Source organism: Sander lucioperca, chromosome 13 (assembly GCF_008315115.2).
Source record: "Sander lucioperca isolate FBNREF2018 chromosome 13, SLUC_FBN_1.2, whole genome shotgun sequence".
NCBI classification, from domain to species: domain Eukaryota; kingdom Metazoa; phylum Chordata; class Actinopteri; order Perciformes; family Percidae; genus Sander; species Sander lucioperca.
Window position 1 is genome coordinate 4,531,745 of NC_050185.1, and position 22,240 is coordinate 4,553,984.

Below are 22,240 nucleotides of genomic sequence, written 5' to 3' on the forward strand. Positions count from 1 at the left end.
ATATCGTTTTTTTTATCACTTTTTTTCGACATGCTATACTATGAGTTTTTTCAACATACTATAATGTCTTTTTTATTACTTTTTTTCGACATACTATACTATGACTTCGTATCACTATTTTCGACATGCTATACAATGATTTCTTTCAACATACTATACTATGACTTTTTCATCACTTTTTTGACATACTATGATATGACTTTTTTCAACATGTTGTACTAAGACTTTTTTATTACTTTTTTCGACATACTATACTATGACTTTTTGATCACTTTTTTCGACATGTTATACTATGACTTCTTTCGACATACTAGACTATGACTGTTTCATCACTTTTTTGACATACTATAGTATGACTTTTTTCGACATACTATACTATGACTTTTTGGACGTAATATACTGTGGCTTTTTTATCACTTTATTTGACATACTAGACTATGACTGTTTCATCACTTTTTTGACATACTATAGTATGAATTTTTTCAACATACTATACTACGACTTTTTTATCAATTTTTGGACAAACTACACTCGACACTTTCGACATGCTATATTATGGCGTTTTTTTTATCACTTTTTCGACATACTATACTATCACTTTTTTATTACTTTTTTTGACATGCTATACTATTACTTATTTATTACTTTTTTCGACATACTATACTATGACTTTGTAATCACTATTTTCAACATCCTATACTATGACTTCTTTCGACATACTATACTACGACTTTTTCATCTATTTTTTGATATATTATAATATGTCTATTTTCGACATGCTATACTGTGAATTTTTTTTACATACTAGACTATGACTTTTTTATCATTTATTTTGACATGCTATACTATGACTTTTTAGCACTTTTTTCAACATCCTATACTATGATTTTTTTTTATCAATTTTTAGACATAATATACTATGACTTCTTTCTACATGCTATTTTATGACATTTTTTCACTTTTTTCGACATACTATACTATGACTTTTTTCGACATGCTATACTATGACTTTTTCGACGTACTATACCATGGCTTTTTTATCACTTTTTTTCGACATGCTATACTATGATTTTTTTAATCAAGTTTTTCAACATACATTATGACTTTTTTTGACATACTATACTATGACTTTTTTATCAATTTTGGAACATTCTATATTATGACGTCTTTCGACATGCTATAGAATGACTTTGTTTTTATCACTTTTTCGACATACTACACTATGACTTTTTTATTACTTTTTTTCACATGCTATACTATGACTTTTTATTACTTTTTTTGACATCCTATCCTATGACTGCTTTCGACATACTATACTATGACTTTTTCATCAATTTTTTGACATACTATAATATGACTATTTTCGACATGCTATGCTGTGACTTTTTTTTTTACATACTATGACTTTTTTATCTCTTTTTTTCGACATGCTATACTATGACTTTTTTCGACATACTATACTATGACGTTTTTTTATCACTTTTTTCAACATTCTATAATATGAGTATAATATGAGACATAATATACTATGACTTTTTATTACTTTTTTTCGACATACTATACTATGACTTGTTATCACTATTTCGACATGCTATACTATGACTTTTTTTTACATGCTATACTATGACTTTTTTTGATATACTATACTATGACTTCTTTCGACATACTAGACTATGACTGTTTCATCACTTTTTTGACATACTATAGTATGACTTTTTTCGACATACTATACTATGACTTTTTCGAAGTACTATACCATGGCTTTTTTATCACTTTTTTTCGACATGCTATACTATGATTTTTTTAATCAAGTTTTTCAACATACTATGACTTTTTCGACATACTATACTATGACTTTTTTTTATCAATTTTGGAACATACTATCTTATGACTTCTTTCGACATGCTATAGTATAACGTTTTTTTATCACTTTTTCGACATACTACACTATGTCTTTTTTATTACTTTTTTTCACATGCTATACTATGAGTTTTCATTACTATTTTCGACATCCTATCCTATGACTTCTTTCGACATACTATACTATGACGTTTTCATCAATTTTTTGACATACTATAATATGACAATTTTCAACATGCTATGCTGTGACTTTTTTTTACATACTAGACTATGACTTTTTTATCTCTTTTTTCCGACATTCTATACTATGAGTTTTTTCGACATACTATACTATGGCGTTTTTTATCACTTTTTTCAACATTCTATAATGTGAGTCTTTACGACATAATATACTATGGCTTTTTATTACTTTTTTTCGACATAATATATTAGGAATTTTATTCACTATTTTCGACTTCCTATATCATGACTTTTTAGCACTTTTTTCAACATACTTTACTATGATTTTTTTAATCACGTTTTTCATCATACTAAACTAAGACTTTTTTCGACATGCGTTTTTATTACTATTTTCGACATACTATACTATGACTTTTTCTATCAATTTTTCCAGCATACTATGCTATGAGTTTTTTCGACATAATATAGTATGACATTTTTATCATTTTTTTCGACATACTACACTATGACTTCTTTCAACATGCTATAATATGACTTTTTCTCACTTTTTACGACATACTATACTATGACATTTTATCACTTTTTTTGACATACTATGTTATGACTTTTTCCAACATGCGACTTTTTTAGAAATGCTATAGTATGAGTTTTTTTGACATACTATACTATGACATTTTATCACTTTTCTCGACATACTATAATATTAATTTTTTCAACATGCAGTACTATAACTTTTTAATGGCTTTTTACAATATACTATGCTATCAGTTTTTTCGCCATATTTTACTTTGACTTTTTTCGACATGCTATCAGTTTTTTCGCCATATTTTACTTTGACTTTTTTCGACATGCCTATACCATGACTTTCATATGACTTTTTTTTCCATACCATACTATGACTTTTTAGCACTTTTTTCAACATACTATACTATGACTTTTTATGACTTTTTTCAGAGATACTATACTATTTTAAACATCTCATACTTTTAGCTAGAAAATAAATACCATCCGTACAATGTTTTACATCTTTTGGCATTATTGAACTTTTAAATCCAAAAATTAATTTAGCGTTAGCTTTTCAAAAAACCTTTAAATATTCCACATCTTTTTTACATTATGGTGTTATTCAACTTTTCAACAATATTCAAACTAATTAAAACCATTCCCACTTTTCCAACTATTCTTATTATTTCACCTTCTCACTCAGTTAAGTTAGCAATCCAGTTTAGCTTTACCAAACTTTTCTGCATTCATGTGCATTTTCTGCAGGAAATGCAGTTTCTAGTTAGATTATTGACAGGAGGTCTTCAGGGATTTCTTCTAGATCTGATTTAGTAATCTCTACAGTGAAGTACAGCAGCGAGGACATCGTCAGTCTAGAGAAACTATCCTGAGCCTGAGAGTTAGCAGAAGAGCTGATAAACTACAGCAACTCAGCTTTGTACTGCTCTGAGATGTTTTTTTACACTCTTTGCAAAATGTTCACACTAAAATGTTCTTGTAACTGTTACATTCTTGCAGGAAAACATTTCCTGCTGGAGTTACTCAGAATTCATAACCAATTAGTCAAGAACAAGACACTTTTTTGCAACGGATGAATTTAGACGTCTATCTGAAGACAATTAGTCGGATAGTTGTTCTCTGACTCTGACTTCCCAAGGTCCTCCTGGATGCTTTGAGACCTAAGATGTGACAGTTGGTGGCTTAAAAGTATCATAGGCACAAGCTACTTTGTTAAAAAAAAACAGACTTAAAATCCAGTAGACAATATGCTGGATGTTGTAAAAAGGATTATGTGAACGTCAAAATGATAATATTCAGCACACTGTAATAAATTGCTGTAAAAATGCAGTCACATTCTAACAGTAAAGTACCATTTTTATTAAAAAGTACTGTACATTTTAATGCTACAACATCGAACAGTACACTACTGTAAGATCCAATGGCATTATTGAGTATTTTCATTTTACCAGAAGTATTGGAGGGAAAGAAGCCACATGCAACCAAGGACATCATATCCTGTATGATATTGTTCATCCTCCTTTCTGGAATCAAACAGGTCAGTAATATCATGTTGAGAAAATAAAATGATATTTGGGCATCGCGTTACCCAATTTGTGACTCAGGTTGAAAGTTTGTTTACATTGAATTGGTATAGTATTCTGGCAGGCACAAGAGAGCAATTTCAAAAAAATGTCTTCAGCAGTTAGAATATTTGAAACATTTCTGCAGGACTGCTTTCCCTTGAGAAGATTCAGTAAGTTAACTGCCAGTGTGGAGGAGATTTTCTTTTTTTTGTTAGTTGGCTAATTAAAGTAACCTGTGGTGTTGTACTTTCAGCCTTGCATCTGCGTAAAGACCCATTTCAGTCAGTGAATCTGGAGCTGCTGGAAGGTAAAGTTGTTTGTGTTCCCTTTAATATCTATTACTACTATCTAATACATAGCTTGTTATCAACCTCTGTTTTAGATGTTTAAGAAGTTTTAGAAGTTAAGTTAAATGTTAGTTAAGTGAAAAGAAATGTACTGCTGAATGTTACAATCTTTTTCTGTGATCATTATATGCACTCTCTGGTTCTCATGTTAGATACGATAATAGGGGATCATGTGTCAGGGGGCCCAGCCAACCTTCATCACAGGGCCTGCTGCAGTGTTTTCACCACCTTCTGTATCTTCAACCTACAATATCAACTTGAGGCGACTCAGACACAGGAATAGGCCTGGAAGCCCCGTGGAATAGTTTTCCGTAATGGGATATCACCACTTTTGAAAAATATATACCAGGTCTGTGTTTCATCCATTCATTTAATTATTTGATTTAATGTTAGAAAACAGAAGAATGAGTTCATTGCAAGTTCAAGGCCAGTTCAGCTAAATAATCCAAAATATGTATGCAACCTTTTGTTTGACTTAAAAAAAAACAATCGTAGTAGATGTTAATAAATCCATTTTATTATGATCTACTTCACATGCTGCACATACTGTGTACAGAGTAATGGACAATATGACTCATTTCAATCACATCCACTAACTGGAACAATTTGGTAGAAAGTAAATCAACTTGCACTCCTTTACAATGTTTTTATTTATTTTTGTGTGTGTGTGTGTGTGTGTGTGTGTAACTGTGTAAGCTTGCATGCATAAGTGTGTGTGCTTGTACAGTTAACAAGTATGAGCCAACTGAACAGTGATTGTTAAAATCACGTTGGAACAAGAACAAGGAAAGAGACACGAATGGAATCAAATCACAAGCACAACATCTACAGTCTCTACAAAGCTGACAGCTCAGAGAGGTTCATGTCATCAGGTGAACAGAAGTGATGGAGGGGAGACCCAATACAAATTAGACATTGATTTGATTTTAAAAGCATCAGTCATACGGCGTAAAAGCACTGGCAACTGTGTGGGATCATTTTACCCAGCCAGAGGGAAATGCCATTAACGGAGCTCCAGTAGAGCTGCAATATCGTTTGATTATGACGCCTTGCTGAGACTGTCAATGAAATCATGACCCAAGCAATCACAGCAATGCATGTGGCTTTATATTCCCCCTGAATTAAAGATAATCAGTTTTTGACAATTTATGAGAAGACGTTTAGTTTGCTGTTAACTTTACATGGGTATAATACACTGATTGTGACATAAGAAAAACTATTACAACATAAAGCTCTACTGCAAGTGTCATTGAAGTAAAAAACAAACTAAATATGCTAAATGATAGGACCGATTTAAATACATACAGTACACCCATCATTTGATAATGTATTATTTTTGTATATATCATTATAAGTTAGTAATTACACACAGACTTTCACAAAGATACTATTTAGCTCCAGACCACCCCGCCCCCCTACCCCCACCCTTCCTTTTCAGTTCATGACGGTGCAGTTTGATGACATGCAAAACCAGGCCCACATCAAGTGACGAGGCAGCTGACAGCGCCCGCTCTATGACTTCACATCCTGCTTCTTCTTCTGGAATTTTCTGAACTGCGACTGGATGGCGACAGCGGCCTTCTCCGTCTCCGGGTTTTCCATGTCGATGTCAAAGTCCTCGGGGAGGTTGTTCTTGTTCTTTTCATCTGTGGAGAGGGGTGGCGGGATTGATTTGTGTCAGCAGCTTTATAAATCTTCAGGAGTGAGAGTCTAAACCTCTTATTCATACTCCATCCATCCATCCATCCATCCATCCATCCATCCATGCATTAGCTATTCATAGTAAATTGCTGCTAGTTCAACTACATTCACATTTGCGTAATGATTCAAGTAGTTAAATTACTTTTTGGCTGTTTCTAAATTAATTTAACCCATATTCAAACAGTATTATTTTTTTGTTTACCAGAGAAGAGACTTCAATAATAAGTTCTTTTATCTCTTCCTTAATTTTGATAGATTATATTGTTGAGTTTAGACACTTATTTGACACTAAAACTCAGAAAACCCTTTGCCTAACTAAACAGAGGGTAAATTCTGGGAAGGGAAGCCTAGAAAAGAACAAATTATTTCACATAAACATCACTGAACAAATAAATGGAGTCATAAAATATGCAGAGAAAATACGTTTTACTGGCAGTTTTTTTCTCTGTTGCAGTTTTTAAAGAGTAAGCCCATTCATATCAGACTTAAAGGTCCTATGACATGCTGCTTTTTGGATGCTTTTATATAGGCCTTAGTGGTCCCCTAATACTGTATCTGAAGTCTCTTTTATATAGACCTTAGTGGTCCCCTAATACTGTATCTGAAGTCTCTTTTATATAGACCTTAGTGGTCCCCTAATACTGTATCTGAAGTCTCTTTTATATAGGCCTTAGTGGTCCTCTAATACTGTATCTGAAGTCTCTTTTATATAGACCTTAGTGGTCCCCTAATACTGTATCTGAAGTCTCTTTTATATAGACCTTAGTGGTCCTCTAATACTGTATCTGAAGTCTCTTTCCCGAAATTCAGCCTTGGTGCAGAATTACAGCCACTAGAGCCAGTCCCACAATGAGCTTTCCTTAGGATGTGCCATTTCTGTGTCTGTAGCTTTAAATGCTATTGAGGAGGAGATGGGGGGGGCAAGGTGGAGCATGGGGGTGTGGATGATGTCTCTCTCTCATGGGTGGGCCAAATTCTCTCAGGGCAGGCAAAGCAGAGAAAGGGGAGGTAACCTTCCTCCTTATGACATCATAAAGAGAAGATTCCAGATCGGCCCATCTGAGCTTTCATTTTCTCAAAGGCAGAGCAGGATACCCAGGGCTCAGTTTACACCTATCACCATTTCTAGCCACTGGGGGACCATAGGCAGGCTGGGGAAACTCATATTAATGTTAAAAAACCTCATAAAGTGAAATGTTCATGCCATGGGACCTTTAAATGTCTTTAGAGATGTCTGACATTCAATAAAAAGGACAGTCCAGAAGCCCACACATTGACAAACAAGGTGAACTGCTCTCCACAGTCTGATAGAGAACACAATGATCTTTTATGACAGAAGACAAACTCCTCTTATCCTCCATTTATAAATAGCAGCAGACTAATAGTCAAACTTCTTTCTTAAAGAGCCCCTATTATTCTCCTTTTCAGCACCATATTTGTACTCTTGGGGTATACTAGAATAGGTTTGCATGCTTTGATGTTCAAAAATCATTTCGTTTCTCATACTGCCAATTGCTGCAGCTCCTCCAAATTAAACATTCTGTTCATACTCTGAGCTATTGGCCCACCCTCCTGAAAAGCTCAGTCTTCTCTGATTGGTCAGCTGGCCCACTCTGTTGTGATTGGTCAACCAAATTCAAACCAGTCACTAGGTGGGCTGTGCTTGCTCAGGCAGCACCTATGGGCAGCGCATATGAAAAACTGGGCTGGCTTTCTCAATCAATGACATCACTAATTGAGGAATTCCAAACAGGAATGTGGGCGAGGCTTTTCAGGAAGTTGAGAAAAAGTGCTGTCTGTGGGAGAGAAAACTCAATTTGGAGTGAAATGTGTTTTTTGTACTTTATACATCTATTACATACACAAACAACTATACAACACACTAAATGATGGGGGGGAATCCAAAAAAAGCTCTTTATTACTGTAGTGTATACTATCCTCATGTGTGAAGAGAACAAGACATGCCTCGTTGAAATGAGAAGAAAAAGATACACTGCTGATTCAAAGGTATCTCACAAAGACATCATATACAGCAAAGCCACATCCTCGGTGCTGAAGTAAATAGTGAGTGAAGACTGAAGCCAGCCAAGTCAGTGCTGACTGCTCAAACACCTAACATGCAGATTAAAACAAGTGAAAAGCTTCAATTTTATGACGTGTGACACAGTCAGTTGTTTATTCGAGCAACACAGTTGTCATGCAGTACAGTGCTCCGTGCATGACTGTGCTGACCTGCTGTGCTCTAGCATAGACAAAGATTTTTCCAAACGGCACACTTACGTTTAGATGGAACCTTTTGTTGACCTTGGATGACACATGGCAATGAAAACAAATTCATATTTCATGATTGCAGAAGCCACACAAACCTCTCTGTCACTCTCTCACACACACACACACACACAAAATGACAGCCGCTCCACAGGGTCAATGCCCTTTACTCCACAGAGAGCGTAGGACTTTATAAGTCTGCACATCACAGTTTCAGTAATGTGTTTTGCTGCTGCATGAATGAATCACATTGCCACAATGAATGATGGCATTATTTCCATAAGAGGATTGGGAAAGGTCATGTTCAAATTGGCTCCTGTAAGACTTAGAGCAACCTAAGAGTATATGGACAATGATTGATGAAGGCCCGGTCTAAAGGATACTGAGCACCTATACCACAAAAGGGTGACCTGTGAAGTCAAGCAATGACTATGGATACTGAACCAGGGGCGTAACACTAAATTCTGGGTCCTGTAGAAAGGCATTTTCTATTCATTTTAGCATATTTTTGGGCCCTCTTCACATGAGGGCCCTCGGGTACTCAGTCCCATTTCCAGCCCCAGTCTGACACCCCTGTACTAGTCTATATCCATAATGTTCCACTTCCGGGATTGCTCCGTTGCCACCGGAAATTCTGCTGGATGTCACTCTTTTCGGCCGGATGTCCGTCCCCTTCCACTTTCTTTGTGTTGGAATATTAAACTCCGGTGGATTTGTGAGGACTATGGGAACTTTACATGTTATCACCAGGATAAATCCTATACTCACATCTCAACTACATAATTGTCTCAAAAGAAATGTCAAATTGTGTATAAATTCAATTTTCAGATCAGTGTAAATCCAGACAGCTAGCTAGACTATCTGTCCAATCTGAGTTTTCTGGTACATGACTAAAACTACTTTTGAACGTACACACGTTCAACCAAAACAAGTTCCTTCCCGAGGCTATTTTACAGCGGCACCGTGGCTCTGTCCGGAGCTCAGCGCCACCCAAGACGAGTGTAATTGGTTTAAAGAAATGTCAATAAACCAGAGCACGTTTTTCTCCCATCCCAGAATGCTGTGTAAACTAGCCAGACCCTCCTCCACAGCGCTGTGGAGGAAGGTCTGGCAAAGCGAGATTACCCCTTTACTGAACCACAGGTTAGACTCCAATATATTACAACAAACAGTGGAAAAGAAACATATTGATTCCCTTCAAAACTGTGAGCTGCTGTGTCTACAGAAAAAGGCTAAGTTATTTATTTCCATACAGACAGGATGCCCTCTCAGTCAATCCCAACAGGAAACAAGAAAAGAAGCATCTTTCAATGGAAAGACTTGAAAAATGTTACTGGGACTCCTGTTCTCTATCTCTTTTTAATAAATTCAAAGAGATACAATACAGGATATTACATAGGCAACACAGAACCCCATCATGAACAAAATGTATCCTAGTAGATATGATTTGTGTATTAAGTGTAAATTGACAGCTGGAACTTACATGCATCATTTGTTTTTAGAGTTGATCAAATATAACTACGCTCTGGCCACACACAGCCAGGAGATTAGTACTGTTTTTTTTATTTTTTATTATTAGATTTTAGCCTTAAAATTACAGTCAGGATATTTACTACGTATGGGGTACCAATACAATTCTTACCAGTTCCCCATTCAGAGAAAGATACCATATGTAAGTACAAGGAAACACAACAAGAGGTTAGAGAATGAGGGAAAACATTGTGTTTAAGTGGTATTTAAATTAAAGTGTGTTTTTTAAATTGTTAGCACCTATTACATTACAGGGTGCAGTAATATTGTTACAGGAAAATTAGAGCAATGGGTTAACAGTGTTGGAATTGTAATTAAATGAAATTAGTTATTTGTACTTTTAAATTTAATAAAATTTACTTTGCAAAATGACATTTTTTAAAAGGAGTACAAATACAGTAGTACAGTATTTTTGCTGCTAGAGAATAAAACATTAGGATTGTTCCGAGCAGTTGAATGACTCCCATTTTTTATTTATTTCTAGGTCCCTTCAAAACACAAATTTGTTACCCCTACCATTAGGTACCCGGGGTTACCATGGTACAGCAGGAGCACACAATTAATTACACAAATATTAGACAATTGTGAGTTGTAATCTAAAGCGTTACTCTTTCATTTTGAAGCACAATGTTTGTAATTTTACTGGGCCTGCATCTTCAGAGGAAACCTTGGACTCACGTAGATCTATCCTTTCTTTATAGCATGAAAGACATACTGTTCTATGAAAAACCTCCTACTGTAACACAATGGTAGAGAGAAATTTAAAAGGCTCAGTTCCAAATTAAAAGGAAATGAATGGCAACAGCTATATGGATCTATGGGTGCCTCTGAGCTGGCCCAGTGAGCTGATCCAAAAAAAGAAGGGCGTACTACACTGGAGGGGTCCTGAAATTTCAGTGGATTTGCCTGTACACAATAGTATGGTATGTATGTTTAGTATGTTTTACATGTGTGTAAAATGTATACATGTGTTTAACATCTTTACTGACAAGGGAATCATTTTTGTATGACCTTTTTTTTTGCCATCTCTCTTATATTTTATTGTGACTGTGATGTTTAGTATTGTGATAATGTGTTGAGAATTGCAGAAAAAAATCAAAATATCTTGAAAAGTAGCTTTCCTAAACTGTACATTTTTTCGAGTGAATTGGAGTTCAGTAACTTTCCTAAACCAAAAACATAGGAAAGAGGTTCAAAGTGTGAAAATGTCAAATTAATGAAATTCCCAACTCTATCAAATTCAATTAAGCTGCCTAAAATCCCTCCCGATCGCTGCCGGATGTTCCCCTGCGGACTGAGCCTGAGCTGCAATACACTTCATCATCATCCGAGAAGTTGGGACAGAAATCCATTTCAACACGGTGTCTTAACAGTGTTATCAGCAGCCGCAGAGAGAGAACAGAGGTGACATGTGGTCTCCAGGTACATAGAGCTGCTTTATGTGCAGAATGGGTCTGTGGAGCCATTTAGTGGGGAATGGGCTGCTATTAACCTGCTGCATCCATTGTTTTAGGAGAAGGTTGACTTCAAGGAGTGGAGGAGATTACATTCAGTGATTCCTCAGTGTATTGTATGATATGCCGCCATGAAACCTAATTTTGTGCAGACTGCAAAAAGCACTTAAAAGATACACAGTATCTGCTTGCATGGTTCAAACTTGGAAAACCGGTAACACAACACAACCTGCTAAATGTACATTCATGACATACAACATTAAGCTTTTTTTTTTCCAAAGCACGGTTAACATCTGTTAATTCTGCAAGCCAGAGAGGAAATGTCAGACTAATTTACATGCGTCTCACCTGAGCTGAGGTCATGAAAAAACATGATTCCCTGCTCTGAGATTAATTAGAAACAGGCTTTTGTTCTAGCATACTTCAATTTTGCCAGGATGACAGTTCTGCATTTAACATCATTTATGAATTTCAAAGGATCCTACCAAGTACCGCAAGCTTAATTTTTCGGTTTATAGCTTAAGGGAGTTGGATTACATTATTATGCCAACAATAAGTATGCAAAGTAGGTCTCTGTCCTGTGAATTGTTACCATGGTAGAGGAAACCTTTCTATCGCCATAACCCCTGTGGTATATGATGTTTCTTATGCAAAAGCACAACAGAGATATTCAAATCAACTTCTCTGTCAAATTCTCTCAGATCTTAATATGATATGCAATACATTTGGGGATGTTAAGACATTTTAGAAAAAATAAGTGTGATAGGTATACTGATTGAACTGAACAAGTGTATTGTTCGCAGGATAAGCCCCTTGAGATGCAACATCTCTTTTTCAACAGAGTCCTGATTGCATCTTACCAACTATTAGGAGGTGCACACTGCACACAAAACACAGTAACGAAGAAGAAAAGAAACAAAGAGCAATTACAAAATAATTTGCATGACATTAATTCAGAATTACAAATGTAAACATTATAAGCAAAGAAATAGAGCATTGTTTTTTTCTTCTTCATACCAGTTTATGTCGGGACAGATAGACAAAGTGGTTTAGACTCAAACTTCTTCTCATTAAGAGGAAGCTTTTTGGCATGAAACCATGTCTGAATGATGTATACATAATTGTGTCATCTGCAAACAGATGAAAACTACAATCATAGCTGACTGATTAAAGATCACGTGAATTAATACAATAAATGTGATTTGAGGATTGACCCCTGGCAGACTCCTTTCTTTCTGTTAACAAATGCATGCATTTTAACTTTACACATTTTTCACTTTTTTTAATTATACTAATAATACATAAAAGTAAAGTCAGACAACACTCCAGGTCACGTTTACATTTACTTGTTGATTAGGGTCTATATTTAAATCAATTTCCTTAATGAACTATGTTATTCGAATTCAAAATTACAATCAGAGGAACTGTAGAATTAGAGTTTTGATTTGACCTATACTAATATTGATTTAATATAACTGAGCTGTCCATTCTAGTTTGTGCTTTTCATTCAAACAAGAGCACATTAGTAACATTCTGTGTTCTGCATGGCTGTACTTTTCAAACTGAACATGATGAAATACCTTGGCCAGCAGATGGTTTGCTGTTTCCAGTCGTTGCTCCAGATGCTTGTCTCTGCAAAGCAAACAGAGAAAAACATAATCATACTTTTTTTTTTTTAAGGATGACTAAACACCCTGTGTCAAAAGTGGAATACTACAAACGTTCTCCCTTTTAGATTTTGTTCATTTCTATTTATTCTACAAACTGATTATATGCAGTACAAGTTAAACATTTATATTCCAAGATCTTTGTTGATAACAAAGGTTTAACGTCTTATGTTGCCGACAAAGAGAGCATCTTAAAGTTATCGTCACACTAAAGCCAGTCACACTGAACATGTTGCAGGACAGCCTCTGCTCTGTATGAGGGCAGCTGGAATAAGACATGGATGTTTCTGCTGGAAAGGCACGCTCACTCTGTCGGCTCTAACAGCTTCCGACTGTTCTCCCCTGACAGGCTGGTGCTGCTCTGCAGCATTACAAGATGCACTCAGCTTCCACTACCGTGTGTGTGCGAGAAGGTTTGCTGCAGATGCATCATTTAGATTTTAACATGTTCCAATTATTTACTTAACATCCTGTTTTTTTACCAAGACCCATGTGTTATCAACGTAAGAGCATAATTCATACAGGTAAGTGTTGTGGGTGTGATTTGATTTAGAGCACATTATATTTCGCAAATTCATCTGCCCCAAACCAAATTATTAAACCGGTGCCTTCAATGAACTTCAAATGCCAAAGCAGTGTTTATGTATGTGAGTCAAGTGGGAACAAAGCAAAATAAAACTGGCAAAAGAAACCCAACACCTTCCTCCTATGTCCCCGTGTGCCATCACGAGAGCCAGCGGAAGAGGAACTTGTTGTTTGGCAGCGTGGCCATCTGTCTTTTCTGTTTACACGCAGAACTCAAAGTGAGTCAATGCCGCTGGGATTCCCAGCACCACGCTCACTCACTCTCAACTGCTTGATTGTGCTGAGGTATTCAGCGGGGCAGGAGCAGTGCCACACAGTGATGGCGCCATACATCACACCTCCACCCACCAGGACGCAAGCGTCCAGGCGTCAGGGAGCAGGGCAACAGTGTTTGAGTGATTGTCACGGTGTGTAGTTGAAAGATGCGGTACATTGTCGAGAAATGAAGACAAATACACTATAAGCTGAAATCAAAAACCAGCTGCAGCTCACAACTTTGTGATTCTCGTTGCTGTCCTTGGACTCCATTTTCTTTTTCACATCTATTCTTTGGTCGTCTCGTTTCCTCTCGCTTGCTTTAGCCTTTAGCTTTAACTATCCCAACAATTAACTTTAAAGAGATGGACCATGGCTGTAGTGTAGACCCACCAACAAATACTGCATGAGAGGAGCTAATCCAAGTTCAAACATTTAGACTTCTTCCATATTCAGCTACAAAATATTTGTAGACTTCTTGAGAGGGCTAAAAAAATCTCCCTGATCACGCTAAGAGGAGGTGTTGTGCTATATGTGTCGGTGGTTTGCTGGCTTGTGATAAAAGTATCCAGAGTACGATTATTTTTGTCTCTAAGAGTCTGTATCAGTCATGCCACACTGTTACTTCAAACCTCAAAAGTTGTGACTGGAAGACAACTATAAAGTGATCATATTATCATACAAACACTGAGGAAGTGAATCCTTTGCTGCTCGTCTTTTCTTCCTTTCTTCCCTGTACAGCACTTAGATCATCATCATTACCATCGCCACCCCCCCCTCTCTCTCAGACTCTCCTTTTTTCTATTTCTGCCTGGATACAGTCAGAGCTTACATAACAGCTCCAGTCCTAATGTGCAATGGGATAACTCTCCACACATTACCACTTTTTTCCCGCACTATTCCCTTTTCTGCTCAAGCGTTCCTTTCTAGTGGAGGTTTTATCTCACTTATTTCAGCACATGCTTTGCTTTCATGTGCCTGATAAACATGGAGGGAACAGCGAGAAGAAATGAGCATTTGCATAAAAATTCATACGAGGATTTTCTGAAGCAGTGAGTGAATTTCAAATGAGATGTTTGCCATGGCCCATCTCGGTCTTTGCTCAAGCTTGGCACTGCTTGATTCCCATCACTTGCTCACTTCTAGCAGTTGAGCAGGTATTGTCGCTCTGTTTGCCAGCAGCATATTTACATAACAAAAGGACTCAAAACCTCAATAGGAGTTTTGAACGGTTAAAGAGAAAACAGTAGTTGAGCGGGAGCAGCAGTGCTGATGTTTGCCTTTTTTTGTGTGAGTTCAAATCAATTACACTGTAGGATATCACAGCTGAATGATGTTTCCTGAAATAAAGCACAGCACAGCCCCTAAACCTAAACTCATGACAAACTGTCAGAAGCAAAAGCGTCATGTTTCCTCCTTGGCAGGAAGGTTTTTCTTCATACGTTCTTCATGAAATGATAAAGATCTCACTGAGAATAAATACACATCACACTTTGCCAACTTTCTGTTTTACTGAAACATTATGTAACTTTTCTAAGGCCACAGTGCTGCCTGCCTCCTCGTTAAAAGTCTATTTAAAGACCTTGAAAGCCACAGAAACAATCACAATCTGATAACTCTGATGGTAATGGTTAACCTTGTAAACAGTGCTTTTAAAGACCGAGGTTTGTACTGAACTGAACATAACATATTGGGCTAGCAACAGACTGAATGTATCACTCAACTGAAGAATCAGAATCAGCACTGGAAGTCGTGGCCATTTGAACAGTAATGTGTTTAATGCTGCGTTCACACCAAATGTAGTCTATATCGTTGACGTGTCATTCACGGGATTGTCCCTATCTTGTCGGAAATTCCGCCGGATGTCCCTCATTTTGGGCCAGATGTCCCTCACCTTCCGCTTTCTTTGTGCACTCTAAACTCCGGTCGATTCGGGAAATATGCTGCTCTGCTTGTGTGTGTGTGTGTGTACAAAATTCAGCAGTAAGCCAAACTCCATTCAAATGAATACGGGAGTCAGGATATAGTGTCCAAGCTCCTGGTGATTTATTTGGTGTCACCGTCATATACAGTATGAATAAGAGTGAAACTGTTGAACACAAACAAAAATATACAATAAGCAAGATGCACAATCAAAGTATACGCTATATAGGCGGCTGCATATATGAAAAGAAAAAAAAAAACACCTAACCCTAAAAACATTTTAACAAAAGGTTTCTCAGCTGTTTTTTGTAGTATTAAGTGTCCTTAATAACATACTAAAAGTTTACCAAAATTTGACCACTAGAAAGGGGTAATTTTCAAGATGGCGTCCGAGATGGGCAGGAAGCCCTTAAAATATCCTAACTTATTCATTATTTGACCTAGCAAAGACGTACCATTTTTTGCTAAAACATGGACTTGACATTCAATGTAAAAGTTATTGCACCCAAAAGTAACTTAAATTGGAGTTGTATAACTTTGATCATAAACAACTCTTAAATAGCCCAAAGAGAGGCCTGTGTGTGAACCCTCTAAAATGGTCACTCATTTCAATTTGAATAAGGTAATACATATGTAATGCATCCTCTATAGATGTTTGAGTATAAAAGGTGGGATTATACTAAACTCAACAAAACTAAATTCACAATTTTCAGCAATTCAGAAGATGGTGGAAGAGAATACTGACATTTGATATTGCTTACCTCATTAAAATGTTGGACTGTCTTCCAATATTTGCCACCACTGGGCACTGCAACTACCTGAAATCGGCATATTTCTACCTCCAAGAAATGTGCCTACTCGAGACCAGACACCCTGATGTATATGACAAGTTTTCCAGGGGTATTCCATGTGATCCGCCACAGCAACCAGTACTGGGCAGGCCTTAGCTCTGACTTTGTCATCGAGCAGACATTAATGCGATCCTTGAAAAGCAGTGGAGGCTTGACCCACGGAAGTAGAATGACTGAAGAAATGTGAGCATTGAGGACCATGCCTACACCCATCACATCTGAATACAAAAACGCCATGCAGGAATTCAATGACCTCACCTACATGACAAGCGAGCAGCACAGAGAATCCTCAGAAGCAAGGATGAAAAGAGATCACTCTGATCTAGAAAAGATTAAGGAAAAGCTTAGGATTTGCACACCATTCTCTCCAGACCCATCTCTGAGAAACATTGTAACTGGTGTTGTTGCCAAAGAGGAGGTGAATGTGCATGAGTTTGAGAGTGTTGGCAATGAGATCATTGAAAAGATGATTGGAAAACCCGTTTTTGGAATATACTTCAAACGGAAAGACTGGGCAAAAACTCTTGCAGATGACTCCACCATCAAAGTTGCGCTTTGGTAACTTCCTCTCTCACCTCATGCTTGCCCTCTCGGCTGCTTTACAGGTGCTTGAGTGGACTGTCCAGGCTGGTCAGACCAGGCGGCAGTTCACTGGTCTTCGCGGGGACATGCCCCCTACTGGCCGGCCAAGGAGATCGTCATCGCTTCCAATCACCGGCTTACCCTGGGGGGCCACCATGGGCCTCAGCGCCCCAATGAGAGGCCTGTTTGCTACGTTGCGTACCTACTCGCTTGCTCTCTTCACAGCCTCAGGCCATGGAGCCTACTCGTCGCCCCCCCCCCCAAGGGGAATTGTAGCCTTGGGGCCGGCTTTCGGACGTTTCTCCCAGCAGCAGCACTCCTGCTGGGCAGCCTGTGCTTTGTTCCTTGGGTGGTTTCCACCTTAGCTCAAGGGTACAAGCCAGCCCCCAACCTTCAGCCAGGTCAAGATGACATTATTTTCTGGTCCAGTGGAAAGGTGGTGTGCTTTGCCCTGTTCTGGGTCTCAGGGGACTCAACAACCTTTTGAAAGTGTTGCCGTTCCACATGTTGAGCACAGCAGATGTTATTCGTGCTGTTGCCAAAGAGGACTGGTTCACATCCATCCTTTTGATGGATGCTTATTTTCCTGTTCCTATTGTGCCTCACCACAGGCAGTGTCTTCGTTCTGCCTTCCTGGTCAGTCATTGTAATTTCAGGGTCCTCCCGTTTGGACTCTCCCTCTCTCCACGGGTATTTACCAGGTGCGTTGCAGCAGCCCTCTCATCCCTGCAGTCGCAGGGCATGAGGATCCTGCCGTGTCTAGGTGGCTGGTTGATTTGTGTGCAGTCCCGGCTTCGGGCGGCCCAGGACGCGTCTCGCTTTCTTTCACAAGTGGCCCGACTGGATCTCACGGTGTACCTCAAAGGAGTTCTCTGACTCCTTCCCAGCGCATAACCTTCATCGGTGGGGCTCTAAACGGTGTCATTATGTGGGCCTGTCCATCGCTTCAGAGCATGAACGATAAGGGGGCAGGATGTTCCCTACGGCCAGTTTCTTTGCCTCGTGGGCAAGTTGACAGCTGCCTCGGCTGTCGTTCCCTTGGGCTTTCTGTCTCTGCGCCCCCTGAAGGGATGGCTGAATGGTTTCCACTAGGTTACCAAGTGGCACAGGGCGTAGTGTGGCTAAACAGGATGGCTTAGAGCCTGTGGTCGGCTCATGAGGCCCGTGAGCACATCATTGTGATGGAACTACGGGCTGTGCACCTGGTTCTACGGCATTTCCTGCCATACCTGTGGGGAAGGCACATGCTCATTAGGTCGAACTACACCTTGACAGTCTTTCACATATACCACCAGGGGGGCACTAGACCAGGTCTTCCTCTCTCGTCAAGAGCCCCACCGGAGGAGTGGTGGATTCATCCAGATATGGACCCCTGTCGCCTTCAGCTGTGGGGCCTGACCCGCTGTTGACAGATTGCATAGGACCTGTCAGAGATACTATCCTGAATGCTAGATCACTGTCTGCCCGTCTGCAGTACGGGAACAGGTGGTAACTTTTTTCTGGGTGGTGTACGGCTCATACTTATACCCAGTGCATTGTTCTGTGCCTTCCATCCTTAAGTTCCTGCAGAACCTACTGGATGGTGGATGGTCACCTCCTACCCTAAGAGTCTGTGGAGCTGCCATTTCGCAGCATGTTGCGGTTGACAATGACACTGTGGGGAGCCACTGGTCGTATCCTGGTTCTTAACTGGGGCTCTAGGGTTGCGTCCCTCGGGTGCCCCTTGGGCTCCTGCAGGGGTTCTGCCCCTGGTGCTGGACGTCCTATGCTCGCCTCCCTTTGAACATTGGCACAGGCAGAGCTGAGGTAGTTGTCAGCCTAGGCTGCGTTTCTCTTTTCCATCACTTCCGTGGAACGTGTTGGCCTGCTACCTGCTTTGCTCATGAGTGATTCCTGTTTGAGGTGGTACTTGGATGGCTCTGGTGTCACTTTGTGACCTAATATGGCGTTCCTCCCTAATATGCTGGCACGCTTACACCTCAATCGGCCTATCCACTTGGCACGTTTTTCTGGAGAAGGAGGGGATGAGTCAAGTCTGTTATGCCCAGTGCAGGCCCTTAAGGTTTGTGTTGACACTACCATCTGAATTTGTCAGTCTGAGCAACTTTTTGTCTGTTATGGTGGTCGTATGACAGGCTATGGTCTATCAAAGCAGCGCCTTTCCCACTGGTTTGTGGAGGCCATTGCCTCTGCATACAAAGCAAGTGGTCAATCCCTACCATCTGGAGTGACATGTCACTCTACCAGGAGTGTCTCCACGTCGTGGACGACTGGAGAGGTGTGCCCTGGGAGGAAATATGTGCTGCGGCCTCATGGCATCGCCAAGCACGTTCTCACGTTATTGCAGGATGAATGATGCCACCCCCCCCCATTCATTGGGCGTGGTTCTCCGGCTGAGGGCCTCTGCTGCATCCTTGTGTGGTGGGTACGCAGGCTTCCTCGTGACTCTGTTGATATGAGTCATCCAGTGTGAAACACTGCCTCTGGCATTCAGTAAGGATGAAATAGAACGAAAGTTACGAATGTAAATATAGTTCTATGAATCCTGGATGACCGCCAGAGTTCTTGGTCACTCTGAATCTTGCGAACACGGGAGAAGATTCTGAAGGAATGAGCTCAGGGTGACACCGGAACTTAATACCTTGGCTAGGGTCACCCCGAGGTCACAAGTGACTTTGTTGATATAAATACTCAACCTGCACAAGCGCAATATGGAATATATTCAGTGTGAAACACTGCCTCTGGCGGTCATCCAAGATTCATAGAACCGTAGTTACATTTGTGACTTTCGTTAGCGGTACTGAGTGTGGCAGCCCTGTTTTGACTAATTTTACAGTATCACACAGTTGTATGCATTCTTTGTTGGAATCAAAAGAATGGTTATGAACCACAGAAACCACTAACACTGGGCAAAACGATATGAAAAGTATGCAATTACTTTGAAATTGTATTATAAAATTGTTATTGTATTCGCCCTTATTTTTCACATTAAATATGCTTGTAACCAATTGCTTTAAAATTCAATTGTACCTGTAATCACTTCTCTATCATGCAAATATGCTAATTACAATAGTACATGGGCAAAACATGTATCAGGCACCAGTATTCCTGGTCTAGGAGGAATACAAAGGAGTAATGGTCATTTTAAGGACCTGACGGTCGCCATTTTGAAAATGGGGCCTTTCTTGGAGTCAAACTTTGGTAAACTTTTAGGATGTTTTTAAGTACATCTGATACTACTGTAAACCACTGAGAAATCTTTTGTTAGAATTTTTTTGGGGTCAAGCCATATTTGCAGCTGACTAATAGTATAAACTCCACATAGCTACTGTGCATCAGTTGTATAGTGATTTAAGTATGGTTACACATCCCACTCTTAGTTTAAGTTTATTTTTGCTTTATGATTTAAACTAATACATTATTAGTTAATTGGGTTTGTTGAGTGCATCTCCTTATTTTTTGTCATGGCCGTGCGGCCCCGGTTTGTGACACAGTATACATGGCATGCGGTTAAGCTGATAACTTGCTAAAGTACATGGGGTTTAGCTTACAATTTACTAACTTACAGAAATTAGGCTTTATAAAATATTTATTGCAAAAATAATGTCCAGATATTGTTCTATGGTCTGTGCTACTACTTTCAGACAATGCTTTAGAAGGCATAAACCAAAAGGATTGCAGCAGATAGGATTTGAGTCCACTCAGCAAAAATGTGGCTGCATACTAAAAACTAAAATGGCTAACTTCCTGTTCTGGATCAAAGTGCATTTCAAACTAAAAGAAATTTAAATGGGCTGGTAGGGGGTTAATTCACTAAACCTGAAGGCAAAACAGGAAACATCTTCCGAGACCGACAATCAAATCATATTAATCTTTTTTTTTAGTAAAATGTTCATCACACACAGCCATTTTAATTCCAGAGCTCGCCTCCCTACGTACACATGTTCCACCAAAACAAGTTCCTTCCCAAGGCTATTTTGCAGAGGTCCTGTTGCAGCATCCGGCGCTTGGTGCTGCCCAAGATGTGTGTGGACTAGCCAGACCTTCCTCCGCAGCGCTGTGGACATAGGTCTGGCATTGCGAGACTACACCAAACGCAAAGGAAATTTTGGCCTTGCGTTACTCGCATAAGCCATCGAAATAACCATCATTGCTGTTTTGTCCTTGTCTGGTTAAGGTTAGGGTTAGGTGCCTTGAAGTCGACGGTCGCAGCGCTGCCTGGAAGGAGACGTTGGGGGCTTAAAACACCATTGGGCCTAGCATGGCACGCCCTCATACTCTGCTTCTGACTGGCTAGTAGTCCTTACCTAGGTACTGAGCATGTGCGACTCCCAACAAAGATGGAATAGATGTGTGATGCCTCACTCTGTGGCTAAAACAAAGACCCTAACACAGAAAAAGAAAAGAGGAGCTGCAGCAATGTGCAGTACAACAAAAATATGTTTTTAAAAAATTAAACCATGTAAACCTATTCTGGTACAACCTCTAAATACAATTATGAACCTGAAAATGAGCATAGTATGAGCACTTTAACAAATGGATGCTTTCTTTACTTCAAACGTCCTTTAACCTTGTGTGAACCCAGCAGGTTGCTACTGGCTGTTCCAAAGCCTAGATTAAAAATATTTAGGTCCAAACTGACTCCTCCCAAATGTAGATTAAAAAGAGTCCTCTGCCATCAATGCTCTGAGAGTTCACAGTAACCTGCTTGAGAGGCTTAGCCGGGCCAAATCTCATCTGTCAGATCACCATTAAAAAAAGCTGATTTGGGACTTGCCTCTAATCATAGTTTCACCTACTTTCAAAATTCTTCATACTTTTTACCTCCAAACTGCTGTTGATTTGGTCTGCTTGTCTGCTTTTAAAATATTTTGTAAAGCATTTTACAAAGCATTTCTAAGTGTGGTATTTCTGACAGTGCTATAATTTATCTTCTTCTTTAGTTTTTGT

The 22,240-nt window shown here is 39.1% G+C and overlaps 1 protein-coding gene across 2 annotated transcripts in view; it reads right to left on the reverse strand.

Moving 5' to 3' along the window:
- Positions 1-4,969: 4,969 nt before the first annotated feature.
- Positions 4,970-22,240, reverse strand: part of pcp4a (Purkinje cell protein 4a) — a 33,070-nt gene continuing 15,799 nt past the window's right edge. The window contains exons 2-4 of one of the 2 annotated variants that reach the window (XM_031310889.2): positions 13,008-13,059; positions 8,456-8,479; positions 4,970-6,120 (exon numbers count right to left, since the gene is read on the reverse strand). In XM_031310889.2, coding sequence (XP_031166749.1) covers positions 5,987-6,120; positions 8,456-8,479; positions 13,008-13,059 — 210 coding nt within the window. In that variant the 3' untranslated portion in view covers positions 4,970-5,986. The remainder of the gene's footprint in view (positions 6,121-8,455; positions 8,480-13,007; positions 13,060-22,240) is intronic. The other variant, XM_031310890.2, reaches the window with a different exon arrangement.